The sequence below is a fragment of the Scleropages formosus genome, chromosome 13, assembly GCF_900964775.1.
Source record: "Scleropages formosus chromosome 13, fSclFor1.1, whole genome shotgun sequence".
In the NCBI taxonomy this organism is placed as follows: Eukaryota; Metazoa; Chordata; class Actinopteri; order Osteoglossiformes; family Osteoglossidae; genus Scleropages; species Scleropages formosus.
In genome coordinates, this window is record NC_041818.1 from 10,987,591 (window position 1) to 11,004,195 (window position 16,605).

Here is a 16,605-nt window from a genome sequence, read left to right on the forward strand (position 1 = left end):
GTGTGTGAGCTCATAACACTACATCGAGTTCGTTGGAAGTCGTTCAGGAGAAAAGCGTCTGCTAAGCAAATAAATGTGAATGCAAATGTTAACATGAATCAGTGGGATGGTGAAGAGCAGCGCGTTAGGACGGTCCTCACAGCGCAGTTGGACAGGTGGTCTCATCGCTCCACTGTTGGTGCTCAGAAGAGCCTCTTACTGCAGCGGTCAGCCTGGAACTCATCTTCTCTAAGGTGACTCAATGATGAGCACTCCCCCCCCCTCCCCTTTCCCTGGAGGCGGCTCTTATGCTGGGAACGGTGCAGCGTGCGGTTACTGTTAAACCTAACATTTTTCACACGTTTGGCCAGAATGGTATTTATGCTCAGCTGGGGATATTATGCATGAAATTGAATCAATCTGAAATGTTTCTTTCTGGAAAGGCAGAGGATTTATCTAATTAGTTGTCCTTATTTAACCTGTGCTGGATGATGTGAAACATCACACCCCCTTTTCATTGTGTGCTATTGGCAGTCAAACATGTTTTTATATTAGTTCTGAACTTGACACCGCCGGTCCTAGAGATAATATTTCACATGTGTAATATTCACGCTGTGGTCCAGCTTGAGCTTCATTCCTGCATGTTAATTGCTGTGTGTACAGTTAAGGGACCCAAAAAAACACCACTTTTAAGGAGATTAATGAAATGCACAGGGATCAAGGGAACTCTCGCCGAACAGTTCAACTCTTTCATCAGTGCGGAAGAACGTTTTTGTACATTAAACGCTGGGTACGAGAAACAGGCTGAAGACCAACGTCCTCCAAATCACATCGCTCTGCTCCTTTTATGTGATGTCAGCATATACCCCGGGATGCTGGCGTACACTATGTAAAGGGCGTAAACATCATCTGGTGGGGAAAATCACTCTTCGGGATGACACCAAATAAAAAGGAATACATGTATCATTTGTCTTAACTTATGGATCGATTATTAGTAAGTGACATAGTAATTTTGCACTTTTTTTTGTTAATGATGTGCCTATTTGGTGGTAGGATGTATCAGATTTTATAAGATGTTATTAGTGAGGTGTAAGTTTGTGTTTACACTATAACATACAAATTAAATTCCTTGGTAAGCAATCTGTATTGTTTCTAGGATGTTATATAGTGAAGAACAGCAATCCATGATTAACTAAGCAGATCGAGTAGCGAGTTACATTGTGATGTATTCCATAATTAATATGAAGCGTGTCCCAGGAGTTAACACCCCACACGCACTTTCTCACAATCGTTCTCTTCACACCATTGGCCAGCAAGAACTACAAAGGACCGGGTCTGTATTTTTTGTCCTGTGGCCTGAGTGCTGCTCTGATGAGAAAAGGGAGCTCCAGGAGGAGATGGTCACTTGTCAGTGATTAGTGGTCTTTACTCAGTGGTAAGTGATCCGTGGTCATTTAACTTCTGCCAGTGGTCTGTACTCAGTGGTTAGTGATCTGTGGTCAGTTAACTTCTGTCAGTGGTCTGTACTCAGTGGTTAGTGATCTGTGGTCAGTTAACTTCTGTCAGTGGTCTGTACTCAGTGGTTACTGATCTGTGGTCAGTTAACTTCTGTCGACGGTCTGTGTACTCAGTGGTTAGTGATCTGTGGTCAGTTAACTTCTGCCAGTAGTCAACGGTCTGTACTCAGTGGTTAGTGATCACTGGTGTGTAGTTCACACTCTGTCACTCTGTGAGCTTAAAAGGCGACAGTGACAGTCCGCGAGTTTTTATCCGCGTGACTCGCCGGCTGCCCCGCCGCATCGCTCCATCCACGTAGCCCTGGGGCCCGAGTGTCCGTGTGTGTTGCTGCGTGCGTCGCACTGCTGTGTGTGTGTGTCGCTGAGTGGTGTGTCGGGACCTTTCAGTGCGAGGGGAGACCCGGCAGAGCGCGCGGAGAGACGCGCGCGCAGCGGAGCGCACCGATTAGAGAGAGGCGCGCAGAGACGCTCGGCTCGAAAGCAGAGACCCCCCGGTGAGTAAAAGCCACAAGTGCGCGCGCGCGCACACACACACACACACACACACACACACACACACACTAACCTCTGAGTGCGCGGCGAGTGCAAGCGCTCCTGTGTCACACACACGTGACTCGCGAAGCAGCGTCGATCTCTATTATCACCAACGCAACGCAAAGGGATGTTCGGATTTATCAGCTGAATTGCGCGACGGCGCCACAGCTCTGCTGTCTATTTATCCTTACGGGGCAATCGCGGGGAACAGCTTCCTCCAGTGTCACAACCTTGTGTGTTTGGTAAGTGTCAGTTGTTTGAAGCCAAGGGCTCCCTTTTTAACTGAAGGTGGAGCTGTTCACAGCCACTCTACACTGCTAAGAGTGATAAATTGAACTCGGAGTGGTGTCAATATTTGTGGAGACTGAAATTGTCTTTTTGTCTGTTGATTCGTCAAAAGCTATTAACTGCTTTCCTTCATGTTAATAAGCTTTACAGCCGCGACTTACCAGTTTACACAGCAGGCCGGGTTATTCTTACTGCAGTCATTCAGGGTAAGTGCCTTGACCAAGGATACTGCAGCTGGAGTGGGATTCAACCTGGGAACCTTTTGGCTGGGTGGGCACAACCCTAAACATCACTCTGCCTGCCACCCGCTGAACTATTTTAGTGAATATCAGGATATGTAATAATAATATTCACACGTACACAGTGGAGGCACAGGGGTTGGGGTAACAACAGAACGGTAGGTTGTTGTTTCGCTTTCCGCTCAGTGGTTATGGGTTTGAATCGAGCTCCAGGTCTGTGTCCAAAGGCTGCACGTCCTCTTTGTATTTGTCAGTTACCTTTGTTTTGTCTCGGATCTTGTGCGTTCAGGCGAGCTGCTGACCGCGTGTGGACGGCCAGTCAGGTGTCTGTGCCCCGTCGGGTGCGAACCCGCCTCGCACGGCGGATGAGTGCTTGCTGACAAGGGGTGGAGACACACTGTGCTCGTTCAATCCTTGGTCAACCTCACGGATCTTAGCACGGAGGGGAAAAGCTTAGATTTCCATTCTTTGTCAGCCCTCGGAGGTATGCGCCGTTGTCTGTTTTTGCAACGTTTATTTGTTCACTGCAGCACCGACTGAAGAGCTTCTGCCTCTAATGCCTTCCCGGGTATTCATCATAACAGCTTGAACAGTATCAGTCTCAGCCATTGCTAGGCGATGTATCTCTCCATAGTCCGTGTCTTCTGAACAAGCCGCGAGCAGTGCGGAATTGTGGAAAAAAACGATTCGCGAACACACTCTTTCTTTCCTTGGCTGCCGTGATACCGATAGGAAGGAGATACTCGAAACAGCAGTAGACCAAATTACACCAGGTACTGTCAGTCATGCCTTCGGGGTCCCCTGCCGGTCCCAAGCCCGGATAAAGGAGGAGGGTTGGGCGTGGGGCTAGCGACCCCGTCCCGTAAAAAACCCACACCGCTCCGGAAACGCCAACAAGTACTCAAGACATCTCACAGAGATGCCTGGAGAGCCCTTATTGACAGCCTATGCCCCAAGAGGGCTAGTAGACATTAGTAGTAGTACCTTGCTCAAGGGTACTACAGAGAGAGGGGAGGCTCAGACTTGCAACCTTTGGGTCCAAAGGCAGTTGCTCTAACCACTACACTACCAGCTGTCCCCAGACTTGAACCAGTAACCTTAAGGTTACAAGTATATGAGTATAATTACCATACTACCCAGTGGCCATCCAAATCTGAGGGTAGGGAATGGTAGGGGATGTTCCTTAGCTCTGATCCTGAAGACTCTTGTTTTACTCTTTAAATAGGGCTATTTTTCAGCTCTAAATCGTTTTTAAAATTCTCGTGCAAGTGGCCATTTGTGTAAAACATCCACAGAGAGTCGGAACTGCGCACACTTAGTATTGTATGTAATCAGTGTTATGCATTATTACGTTTATTCAGTACTGCCAGTTGTGCATGGACAGTGTATTATGAATCGCAATCTTATGTGTTACTATACGCAGCGCTATATGTCGAGGTGGAACACGTGTGGTGAGTTCGCTAACTCAGTGCGGCAGTTTTGATTTGAGACTTAATGCACAGCATGTCCCGTGGCCCTTGAGGACCGAAGCTGCGCAGCCCTCGGTGCGCTTAAAGGCAAATCAAACTTGACCAGCGCAGCAGGTGGCAGAGCAGTCAGAGCTGCTGCCTTGCACGGAAGCGATCCGAGTTTGAATCCTAACTCCTGCTGTACTACCCTCGACCAAGGTACTTACCCTAACTTGCTTTAGTGGGGGGGGGGGAAAAGCCTGCTGTATAAGTTGACGAATAGTTGCTGGTCACTTTGGAGATGATCAGATAAATTTACATTTATTCATTTCGCAGGCACTTTTCTCCAAAGCGACATACATCTCAGAGAAGAATACAAAGAGTGCATTACATCAACGTCGCTCATCATTACCGCATTAGGTCAACGGAAGGAGATAAATCAGTGCATGATTGTTGGCGAAGTGCTTTTGAGCCAATATTGACCATTAGCAACAACATAGATTGAGAGTCTCCAGAATAGTCTGCCCTCCACCCGTGTCCTCGGGCTTGAAAGGAGTGTGTTCGTTGTTGCCGTGATCGAACGTCTACGATTGTACATCTCTAAAACCTTTGAGAGAGGGCAGCCCTGAAAGGTCATACCTTGCCTTGTCCTCAATGTCCATCACTGAGATGCAGTCTTCAACTCTTCTGTAAATCAACATCATCAATCTTCGCTTGTCTTCACTCTTCTGTACTGCAGAAAGCTTCGATCCCCTGGATCCCCTCGGCTCATGACAAGAACTTTCACTTCCTCACAGTTTTCTAGTAACAGGGCCTCCTCACAGATTTAAAAAGGCTCTTCAGAGCAAGCAAAGGTGCTCCGTACCATATCTTTTATGACCTCCTCTCTTAACATTTAAAGCGTGCCTCTGATTTTTCCATTTTTACGCCCGGGTATCCGTTGCCCATGAGGAGTCCCTCTGCTGTTTACCTTCAGAGAAATGAGTCGTGTAGGGGGACTTTAGACACTACTCTCCAAAAACAATGTTTTGCCTGCCTGGGCTTTAGTGCAAATATAGCTGAGATTGAAGCTTGATAGCAGCTCCTCGACCTCCCACTGGGTTTATTCTCCTGCCCTTTGCAGCCTTGTTTTTAGATATTCATGAGCCCAGAGACTCAACCAAGTCTCTGGCAGCAATGTGTGAAGCTGAACTGCAGCATTTTCAGACCAAAAGAAGCCATGATCATAACTATAGAAATGCGGCATACTGTACATAACATACTTATGTCAGGTGGTGAAATTCATAATGACACCCCTTAAATTAGGGAGAGTACTGGTCTCCTTCGGTATCAATGAGTTTGTTGAGTACATTGTCATCAGTTGCAACAAACGACACTTAATCACATTAAAATATGTTATTTACATCATCCTGTCTGCTGTCTTTTCTTTGAATTGCAGAAAGGAGGTATTTATGATATACTCCCTGGAGTAAGAGTTAACCATTTAATTAATTTGTCTTTTATCATCACGATTGTCTTGTGTCAAAGTAGCTTTGGAGAGCATGCAGTTTTGAAAATAAAAATCAATAGTTCACTGATTAGAAATGGCAAGATACATTTACTGCCTTTTACCGTGCTTTGAAATGGGTCTTTAGAATTTGCTTTCGCAATGAGCAAATATTTAGAATGACATTTTCAATGATCCCCCAACTATGTAGTACAGCATGAAGAATTTCCTTAACTTAGTATTTGTATTTTTAATGATTTAATATTAAAAGCAATAATAATAACACAAAGACTGTTGTTTCAGGACATCTGCACTGCCCTGGATCAAGTTGCTAAACATGAATTGCTCCCGTTCTGCAGCTATATAAATGGTTGTATATTGTTGAGTATATAAACCCTGGGGGCATGGTGGCGCAGCAGGTTTGCCCAGGTCCTGCTCCCTGCTGGGTGGGGGGTTCGAGTCCCACTTGGGGTGCCTTTTGATGGACTGGCGTCCCGTCCTGGGTGTGTCCCTACACCCTGTGTTGCTGGATTAGGCTCCGGTTCGCCTTGGGACAAGTGGTGTGTTTGGGGACCCCATGTTGTAGTGTGCGCTGCGTCAGCTAACTAAAGCCCTAATAGTAACCATTCCATTTTGCCCAAAACGCAGGCTCCTCCAGGAAGCGATGGCGTTGCAGCAGGGCCCCAGGGATCCCAGCGCGCTCCTGGTATCAGTGCTCCTGCTGAGCATCATCGAAGGAACGCGCGGCCACTCCTCGAAACGTAAGCGGCGCCTGGTGCCGGAGCGCTAAGCGTTCCTCTGCCCTACTCGCTCAAACCTGGGTTCCTAAGCTTAATCGGCCCGTTAACTGTAACTGTAATCTGTGCAGCACCAGCAATCGGTCAGAATGCAGTACGTAGCATTTTAATTTTCAGCTTTTGATTTTATTCTAAAGTGCTTTCGGTGGCGAAAAGTGTCTGTCAAAGGACGTCCGCCAAAGACGAAGGCCTAGCTGCACTGCCTCTTTCGTGTTTGCTAAGTTATTCAGCATAGTCCAACTTGATTTCCATCCTCGGCATCCCACTAGGACTTACTCTACGGCTCGCGCTTGTCAGCAGACTCCTTATGCCCACCCCGTGTTCGCAGCTCGACCCCCTGGGCTCGGGGTCTCCGGGGGTTGGTGCCGGAACGCTGCCGATGGTGAAAAGACCATTAAAGGGAGCAGTTGGCACAGAGGGGCCTTTGAGCGTAGGAGTAGGAGCAGTGCGAGGAGACCCCAGCGCAAACGTGGAGGGTGCTGGTACGAGGGGGGCGACGCGGCACTCGGCATCCTCAGCAGCTCCCTCTCCCTCCTCCCTCCCCCAGAGTCCGACTCGCTCTGCGTGTTCCAGGAGAAGAAGTACAAAATGGGAGAGCGCTGGCACCCCTACCTGGAGCCCTACGGATACGTGTACTGCATCAGCTGCCTCTGCTCGAATGTGGGTATCGGTTGTGCGCTTTATAAACCGTCTTGTTTTAGGACTTTCTTTTGTAAATTACTGCCCCTAGCGTGAAAATGTCACCGCACAGCAACATATCGCTTTCGGGACATATCGGTCGGTCAAAGGAGACGGACTGTTCTTTTATTCCCCACAGACATGGCAATGATGGAAACACGCTATTTTGGCCACGTGTTTTGTTTTTGGGGGGTGCAGCGGGTTTGACCGGGTCCTGCTCTCCGGTGGGTCTAGGGTTTAAGTCCCGCTCGGGGTGCCTTGTGATGGAGTGGCGTCCCGTCCCGGGTGCGTCCCCCCCACTCCAGCCTCGCGCCCTGTGTTGCCGGTCTAGTGTTCATTTGCCACTCCAGGCCTCTTACTTTTTTCACTGTAACAAAACATAACAGCAAAACTATATTCTATTATCAATCACCGACAGTGCAGTACATCAGCCAAGGTGACAGTTGGAGCCTTTTTTGTAAAGCATATACTTTTCTCTCCTTTTCAGGTGTATGAATAACTGCAGAACAGCTTTTTGTTTCATACATTTGTATGTTGTTACTGCAGCGCGGGTTTCCGCAGGCATTCGACTTTCAAAACTGCACGTGAAAAGAAATTCAAATAGTTTGTTGGCTAGCTCCCCTTTCCGTCGAATAATTCCGTGGCCACGTTATCGCCCCACGAGTAGGGATTGCTGGCGTTGCTGCCCCCCCTCCTCTGCCCATCTTGTTGACAGGGTGGCAATGTGCTGTGCAGCCGAACAAAGTGCCCCCCTCTGCCGTGCGCCAACCCTGTGCCGGTGCCCCATCAGTGCTGTCACCGTTGCCCAGGTGAGACCGCTCTATACCCCTGACCTCTCCAGCACATTTAAGCAAATGTGCAAAGTCAGTGGCAAAAATATGATCAGGAAGCCACGTGCTGCTAATACAAGATTCAGTGCGACTTGAGCTCCACCGGTTCTCTGTGCAGCTCTTCCTATTCCAAAGTATGCTGCCAAAAACGGTGGCATTGGACTAACTGATTGTACACGGAGAACGGTGTGTCGGCACCCTTTTCTCTCCGCGCGTTGCTGAAATGCGCTTTTGTTTGCTCCGGGTTGTACGTGGCTTTGGCGAAAATCAATCAATGCGTTTCCGCTTAATGAATCAACGTGCCCGGAAATTCCCGTGCGCTCGTCCTGAGTGCTGGTTCTGTCCTTGTGTCCGCAGAGGCGTCACCTTCGCCCCAGGTGGCCCGGTCTGCGGGGAAACCCTGTGAGTACGGTGGAACTCAGTACCAACACGGTGACGTGTTCGTAGCCGAGGGACTGTTTCCCGGTCGCCAGGCCAACCAGTGTTCCCAGTGCAGCTGCTCCGTAGGTGCACGCACCAGGATCCCCGACACCAACCCCCACCTCCATCCGTGAGCCACGTGGCTCCTTCCGTCGGCCTGAAATGAGCGTCACAGCTGTGATACCTCAGCTAGATTGTAATTAACTATAAGACTGTACAATTCGTAGTAAAATCACATACATCCCTCTACGTTACAGCATCTCCTAAATAAACACGTGCATATTTTGCTGTCCTTATATTGTCTGTTTAGCTCGTTTTCTGGTAGGGTGGACTAGGGACAGTTTGCTGTGTGTCTTCCAGGAAGGGAATGTGTACTGCCGGCTACGCACCTGTCCCAAGCTCACCTGTCCCTTCCCCGCGTCCACCCCAGACTCTTGCTGCCATGTGTGTAAAGGTAGGCGGAGGACCGTGCACCTCCACACTCGCACATCAGGTCTACTTTTTTGTATCTGGGGGAGCTGGTAGAGTAGTGGATAGAGCTACTGCCTTTGGACCCCAAGGTCGCCTGTTGGATTTCTGGCTATGGTACCCTTGAGCGAGGTACTTCCGTTGCTCAAAGATAAGCTGTATATGAATAGTTGACTTATTTTGACTACTGACAAGTTAACATGTCTTCTGAATAATTTTTCGTCTGAAGAAAGGAAATTTCTTACGAATGCCTTACTCGTCTAGAACTGTGAGTCAAAATCCTCGAGAAGCTACAAGCATGTACAAATATCGAACGAAACTCCGCTTAGAGCATTGCAGCTGGGAATCAGTATTTGCAGACTTCTCAAATCAGACTGGATCGCTTGTATTTAAAGTAAACTGCACACAGTTTACATTGTACTGTGGGTGATTTTGGTGTTGGAGATAATATGAATGGGGCTTTCAGCAGAGGCTTCTTGCCGAATTGAAGACATTATTTTTTATTGGATTTCACCGATGTGCATAATCTTTTATTCAAACTTCCACCGTGCTTGGACTTCCACCGACGGCAGATTGTCCTGAGCAGGGTCGCAGTGAACCGGAGCCTATTTTGGCAGTCAAATTTGCTGAAGTTGTACACTGATGCTGTCCAGTTAGGTCCATACCTGATTTGAAATTATGGGCACTGGTTCTCCACCCTGGCTGCATTTCGGTAATGTGGACTCCTTGTGTGTGTGTGTGTGTGAGAGGATTAGGTGATGGCGATGTATCCTGGGACCAGGCTGAAGGGGAGAGCTCGCGGCAACCAGCGAACAGAGAGGCGGTACGTAGCACACGATGCACAAGGCCATCTATGGGCCATCTAAAGTGGTGTGAGAATGGATTTGATATAAAAGATTGTAGATCTTTTTATTTATAACACCGATAAAATGATGTACCATTGCTACCAGCATTGCATTAAATCCTGTTAACTTTTACTGCGTTACAGAATATTCAAGCAAAGCACTGTGGGTGTAAATACCAAGGTTAAATGATCAGGCTATTCCTGGTATGCGTATCAGACGGAATCTCCAGATGTTTTGTAAATGGACGGAACTTTGATTATAAAATATTTATTTCTTCATAGGAAGCGGCTTCGCTTCGCTGAAGCGTAGCTGTGTTCGTACTGTCGTGATCAGAGCGGTACCTGTGAAATCCTACGGTTCGCATTCCTTTCAGAGTCTCTTTGATTCGAGCACGTAACCGGTCTCCCCAGTGAACCGCAGCAGTATTAGCTGGGAAAGGGCTCAAGGTGACCTTGCTGTCACTTCTTGCAGAGGCACTCGTACCAGCGCACGCAGTATGAGCTGCTGCCTGCCCGCGCCCTGGCCGGCCTGCCCCGCCTGTCCAGCTTGCGCGCCCACCGACGCCTCCTGACCGACCAGGTCCAGGCAGCAGGCACCACGGTGCAGATCCTCATCGACAAGCGTGATCAGCACAGCCAGGGTAATGGGTCCCGGGGCGGCTTTTCCCCCGGCCTCGCCTTGAGCTTGACTGCCGCGGTGCGGCCACGCCAGGGTTCAGAGTGTTTAAGTGCACGCCGTGCGTGGCTTCAACTGCAATACACTGAAAATGTCAGCTTTTACCAATGGTCTGTTCGCACGCAACACGTGCGGAACTTTAGGCTTGCGGAAAGGTGCGCGTATCGTCCTCTCGTGCCATTGCGCTTTTGTCGCTGAACGGCGGTTGCTGCCTAAAATTTGCATTCCTCTCTGGCGACGCTGGGAAATACGAGTGCTTTTCCATGGACGGGATTTGTTTGTTGTTTTTAACATACCGGTTGGGACAGAGTAAATAGTTTGGCCCATAGTCAGCATTTTTGGGGTGAGCTGAGGAGCTCTCGTGTCTGGAATCGCAAAGAACCAACTGGTGAAGGGAAATATATTATATACCATGTTCCTTTTGATGAGAGACACCTAGTTTTTAAGTACCTTGCTCCTCATTCAACGCAGTAAAGGTTGCCTTCTCTTGCCTGGATAGTCAGAAGGACAAGGCTCAGATGCAGACAGAATATGACATAGTGCTCTGTGCTCTAAGGTGATGTACTGTACCTTGATGCCGTCAATGCACGGCCAATCCCGGTCTGTCCACCCCCACCCTCCTCCAACCCTCAACCACGCTGTGTCCCCTCTGTGCTCAGTGTGCGTAGCCAATGGGAAAACCTACTCCCATGGCGAGTCCTGGCACCCCATCCTGCGCGCTTTTGGGGTCATGGAGTGCGTGCTGTGCACCTGCAATGTTACACGGCAGGAGTGCAGGAAGATCCACTGCCCTGACCGGTACCCCTGCAAGTACCCACAGAAGATAGACGGCAAGTGCTGCAAGGTCTGTCAAGGTACAAACCCGAGCTGCAGTATATAAAACACCTCATTTGTAATGATTTAGACATTCTGAGACGGTACAAATCACTGTAATGAAAGAAAGAACAACAGAGAATATTCCATGTGATGCTGTTAAATAAGACACGTTGTAAGGCATGAATGCTTTCTCAAGGCTCAACAAGGGAAATCTCACACACACACACACACACACACACACACACACATTTGCAGAACCACTTGTCCCATACGGGGTCATGGGGAGCCAGAGCCTACCCGGCAACACAGGGCACAAGGCCAGAGGGGGAGGGGATACACCCAGGACGGGACGCCAGTCCGTCACAAGGCACCCCAAGTGGGACTCGAACCCCGGACCCACCGGAGAGCAAGGCCTGGTCCAACCCACCACGCCAGCGCGCCACCACACCCCTTCCCAATGCAAATCACAAAAAATAATAATAATAATTTGCTTTTTTTAAAGTGCTGCCAACCAGCATAGATATCTAATCCAATGATATTTAACTGATCTGCATCAATACTGTACTTGGAAGTCCAAGGCAAATTATTGGCTCCTTATTTGTATTAAATTAACTACTCTGCCATTTATACACACACATTTTCAGAACCGCTTGGCCCATACGGGGTCGCGGAGCCTACCCGGCAACACAGGGTGTAAGGCCGGAGGGGGAGGGGACACACCCAGGACGGGACGCCAGTCCGTCGCAAGGCACCCCAAATAGGACTCGAACCCCAGACCCACTAGAGAGCAGGACCTGGTCCAACCCACTGCGCCACCCCCTCTGCCATTTATAATTCATATATAAAATAGTTTCTCTGGTTATTATCAGTGACAGCAACACATCTCGCTCTTTCTTACATTATTTTGAATGTCCAAGAAGCTTAGCAAAAAAAGATGCAAAAGAGATGTGAACCTAGACATAGACAACATTTCTAAACAGATAAATGCAAATGTAAAAAGAGAAGGAAAACTCTGAGGCTGTTACATGTCATGTCTCTAGTTGCACTGCTGGAAGAGTTTGCGAATCTGGCTTGTTTGAGGACTGGAATGCTGCCTGGTAACCAAATCCAAGACACTTAGAATATGGCCTGGTTTTAGTTTGCAAAGAGCCAGTAAAATCATGTCTTGTCATGGCTTTGCACCGTGGAAATGGAAGGCAAATGGCTGTAATGAAGCAAAAACAATGCGTACGTGACTCAGGTTTTCATTTAATATCATTATATGCCCTTGCCAGGGCAAGACTGTTGTCACAGAACATAGATCACAGAGCATCATGATGAAAAACATAGATTAGAGCGTATACTTGTTTCCAAATATGCATTATAAAAATGGCTTTGAACGTTAAAAAACAGCGATGCTGTATTTCACAGTATTGACATGTTTACGTCAGAGTCTTGGGAGTTAGAGGATTGGTGCAGATGCCCTACTTGGCCAGTTTTTGTAGATGCGCTCTTTCGCTCAGCAGCAGAGGAGCTGACCCTGAAGGACGAGGACAGCGGGGAGTACTTTTGCGGCGAGGAGACGTGGCCCGTGTACGAGGCCCTGCTCTCTGGAGAAGAGGGCAGCATCAGGACCATCGCCCTGGAGACGGAGGAGCCCGCGGAGGCTGAGCTTCACATCTGGACCATCGTCAAAGGTCATCGTGACAGATTTACTACCCAGTCATCTCCACGGCCGGTCAGCGTTCAGGGGGACCCAGAATCTGCCCCGGGAGTCGGAAAGGGTTATAACACAACCACCGTGGGGAATTCACTGGCACAGGTTATACAGCATTGCCCGTGTACGTGCGCAGCACGTCACTGGAAAGTCTGAGAAAACCAGGGTTTGCAGAAACACTGGTCAGAGAATGTCAGTATACACTCAGTCTGCTTGTATTCTCCTTTTAAGTTTTAACCGTTCGCTGATCTGTGTCGAATGGTGAAAAAAATCAGATGGCAGCGATGTACAAATATGTCGCTGCTTTTTAAATAAAATATTGAAGGCTGTTTTCACGTACTCACGCAGGTTGCACGGAGTCTCTCATTTTTCACTCAGTCTGGACTCCATCCAAAGGCAATAACTAAATTGAGTTATTAATTAACAGAAAGGTAACACATTTGTTATGCTGTTTCCTGTCCAGAACCTGTTACCACTGTGGTTTAGTGTGTCTGTGGGAAGCATATATTTCCAGCTACGCGGCTTTTATTTGCGTGCTGATTTCATGCATGATATACCAGTCTTGGCAAAAAGAAAAAAAAAACACCCCTGGAACAAAATAAACATGTAAATTAGTGTGGTAGGTTCATTATATATAAAAAAAGAAACCCAAAAAGAGCAGGACAAGTAAAAAGGGTATGGGGCACAAAGATGGAAATTCATTACAGACTGATGTCTCTCACACACACACACACACACACACACACACACACACACACTCACACTGACATCAGGCATAACAAATTATTATCAGAGGGGTGGACCACTATGCTGTGATTTCTCAGCTGTCCCACAATGGAGACACTTCTCCGCCGTCCGGAATGTCCACCTTACGATCCGGAAAACCAACAAGACAAGCAGCGTTCTGTGCAGCAGACATTTAAATCTGACAAATTATTTCGATGACAACTGAGTGCACAGGTAAGCAGAGCTAATGAATTTGTCTTTAATGCTCTATTACAGGTGTTCTGAGAAATTTCCAGATAGAGAAGATGTCCAAAAAGGACTTCCACAAGAAGAGTGACTTTAAACCATTAACAAGGACAACGCAGAGTATGTCCGTCTGCTTCGTTTTGTAATGCTTTGGCAGGACCTTTGGGAAATACATGTTGCATTAAAAGGGAGGTAATTTACCAGGGCATCTAATAGCACAGCAGGTAGCGCTGCTGCCTTTAGTTCTGATTGTTGCAGGTTCAAATCCCCCTTGCTGTGCTAGTGCCCTTGAGCATGGTACTTCCTTGAATTACATAAAAGTGTAATATCTGAAAGTACCTTGATACTGTAAGTTGCTTTGAAGAAAAGCCTTTGCTAGAAGAATAAATGCACTTTTACTAATGAAGGTATTTTTTTATTTTTTATTTTTTAATTTGCATGAACGCATCAGGTCGATGGAAGATCTTCCGTGAGGGTGAGACCCAGATCAGTCAGATGTGCGCCAACCAGACCTGCCGCACAGAACTGGAGGACCTCGTGCGAGTTCTGTTCCTGGACAAGCCGGAGAAGAGCCACTGCTGAAAAAGAGCCGAGCGAAAGGGAGGGAGCGGCGCCGACTCTCCGCCGGATCCGTCGCAGGCGTGGATGCAGACTGACACGACCTGTCGTCTTTCCTTTACAGTCAGATCAGCAGATAAAGCCCCGCAAATCGTCCTGCAGCGTGCAGAATTGTCTCAGAAAGGGATTTGTTTGCCTAAAAGACACAATTTTACTTAATTTGTTAATATGCAACAGCAGCTAATCCCTCAGACGGGGGTCAGCCATCATCAGACAGCTCGTTGTTTAATTCACTTCAGATTTCTTTCTATATTTGTCACGCAGGACTTTTCCTTAACCAGCTTTCAACATGTGAGCCATGCTGCTTCATAATCCAAGGTAAAAAAAAAAAAAAAGTTTTTGGGCTCTGAACCATAGTGTGATCTGAACTTCTTTACCACGGTTGTTTGAATCAGTGCTCTGTGATTGATTTGGTGCGAGGTACAAGCAAACTGTATACACTGTCAAGTAGTGGCAATATATCATTTTTCATTTATCTTGATTTTTTTTCATGCCGTTTCCGAATAAGTGGTCCGTGTCATAATTAGATGTTCTTTATTTATTAGAGGTTTGTCAGTGTGTCTACGAAACTGAGACGTCCTGGAACATTTTTAACAAAAGGCGAAGAAATATAGTAATATATTTTGTTTCACTTTACTCATTTATTTACTGATCATTTAGATTTGGCTCTCGTGTTTTTGTTAATGTTTATGGTTTCTCGTATTAAATGCAAATAGTAAAGTAATAGCTATTTGTAACTGAAAAAATGATAACCTATTACATTGAAAAAAAAGGAAAGACCAACTTAAGAGCATAATCAAGATTTTTAAAAAATTTATAAAGATAGCCTGTTTTCTCAGTGTGTAATACATTGTGTCATTCTGTTGGTTTTATGGACTAATACACACGCGTTGTCAGAAACCACTCGTCCCAAGCGGGGTCACGGTGAACCGGAGCCTAACCCGGCAACATAGGGCGCAAGGCTGGAGGGGGAGGGGACGCACCCAGGATGGGTTCCGGTCCGCCACAAAGCACCCCAAGCAGGACTCGAACCCCAGACCCACCAGAGAGCGGGACTGGACTAATACAAGCTTTGTGTAGCGTGCATCAGTATTACTACCTGTAATTTTAAAGGAGGTAATGTGTTTGTGTGTTTGGACCTTGCAAACAGCTTGGCCTGGGCTACACTTCAAATTAGTACTGAATTAGACATGAAACGTTATTCAGTAAGTAATAAATTATTACTTCCTATCATCTAAAATATCTGTGAACACGTAAAACCCTGCTGATGAAATACCCTGCACCATCAATGATGCTATTACTGTGATCTCAGGTACTGATCACTAAAGATGTTTGGAAACTATATTTTTAAATTACAGAGACCCTATTTAGGAATCCATATAATCCAGTCCTGCAGAATTCTTAATGGTTCTCTTATTGTTTTATTAATGTTTTAAGATACTTTTATTCAAGCTTTAGATTCCTTTTGTTTTATGTCAAAAATGTACCTGTCAAATATTTGTTTATACAGGGTCTCCGCATATCCAACCCATTCATTTCTGAAAATGTCCAGCAGAGCAGAGCAGTAATTTTTCTCTCCTAGGCGGCGTGGCGGTATTGTTGCCATCAGATCACACTTTACCTCCTCAAGTCTGGGAACGATCCCTACAACCAGTACAAGAAATTATTGCAACACCTGCTTTAAGGAAAGAAAAAAACCACTTCCATCCATGAACATCCATTTTGCAGCTGTCTTAATCCACGTGAGGAGTGCTCACTTTCAAAATCTTTTTTTAAAGTACTATGGACAGTGCATTTTTCCCCAACAAGTTGATGCGCCCAAGGCCTCCATATTCCGGAACATTCCTCTCGTGTATTTCGCTCGTTCTTACAGGCTGCCCTAATGCGCTCAGTCTTACAGCGATGAGGGTAGGGTGGGGAGCTTCTGGATCAGGAACGAAGGACTCGCTGGTATGTGGGCTGTGAAGAAAGCCTGAGTGGTGACAAGCTGTACGTCCAACAAAGGGGAAAAGACTTCAGAGCACTTGTCAGGACCGTGTGCTGCTGCAGGAAATGTGGCCGAGATGGCTTGCGGCGTTAAACTAAAACGTTTCTGTTGTACTAATGCGGCCTCGAGACATTTGCCTGACATCACTTCAGAAATTTATTTCATTATTATTCCTTGTTCTGTATTAAATTCTCACTTCTGAAACCTTCAGAGCCATAATGTAGTTTTTATCCTATATTGCAGAACGTTCCTGTTGCACAAAGGAAGAAATGTGCACCTAATGGTATCGCTGTCATAAGAAATGTCGAGCGA

At 47.0% G+C, this 16,605-nt stretch overlaps 1 protein-coding gene across 6 annotated transcripts; it reads left to right on the forward strand.

Moving 5' to 3' along the window:
* The first annotated feature begins 607 nt into the window (after nt 1-607).
* On the forward strand, nt 608-15,266 carry LOC108925191 (chordin-like protein 1). 6 transcript variants are annotated; one of them, XM_029257633.1, is made up of 13 exons: nt 608-973; nt 1,884-1,990; nt 6,140-6,252; nt 6,836-6,948; nt 7,682-7,775; nt 8,154-8,299; nt 8,577-8,670; nt 9,434-9,507; nt 10,001-10,169; nt 10,864-11,058; nt 12,523-12,696; nt 13,719-13,808; nt 14,140-15,266. In XM_029257633.1, exons 1-13 carry the CDS (start codon nt 959-961, stop codon nt 14,268-14,270), a joined length of 1,515 nt encoding a protein of 504 aa, XP_029113466.1. In that variant the 5' UTR covers nt 608-958; the 3' UTR covers nt 14,271-15,266. The 6 variants fall into 6 exon arrangements, with proteins under 6 accessions (XP_029113466.1, XP_018592503.2, XP_029113467.1 ...); XM_018736987.2 differs by having other exon boundaries at nt 9,440-9,507; XM_029257634.1 differs by having other exon boundaries at nt 609-973; nt 12,526-12,696.
* Nucleotides 15,267-16,605: the final 1,339 nt, after the last annotated feature.

Excerpts from the sequence above, each read along its gene's own strand:
- LOC108925191 (XM_029257633.1), top strand. Across the intron at positions 8,300-8,576 it reads GTTCCCAGTGCAGCTGCTCC|GAAGGGAATGTGTACTGCCG; the intron begins GTAGGTGCACGC and ends TGTGTCTTCCAG. Across the intron at positions 11,059-12,522 it reads GTGCTGCAAGGTCTGTCAAG|CAGCAGAGGAGCTGACCCTG; the intron begins GTACAAACCCGA and ends TCTTTCGCTCAG.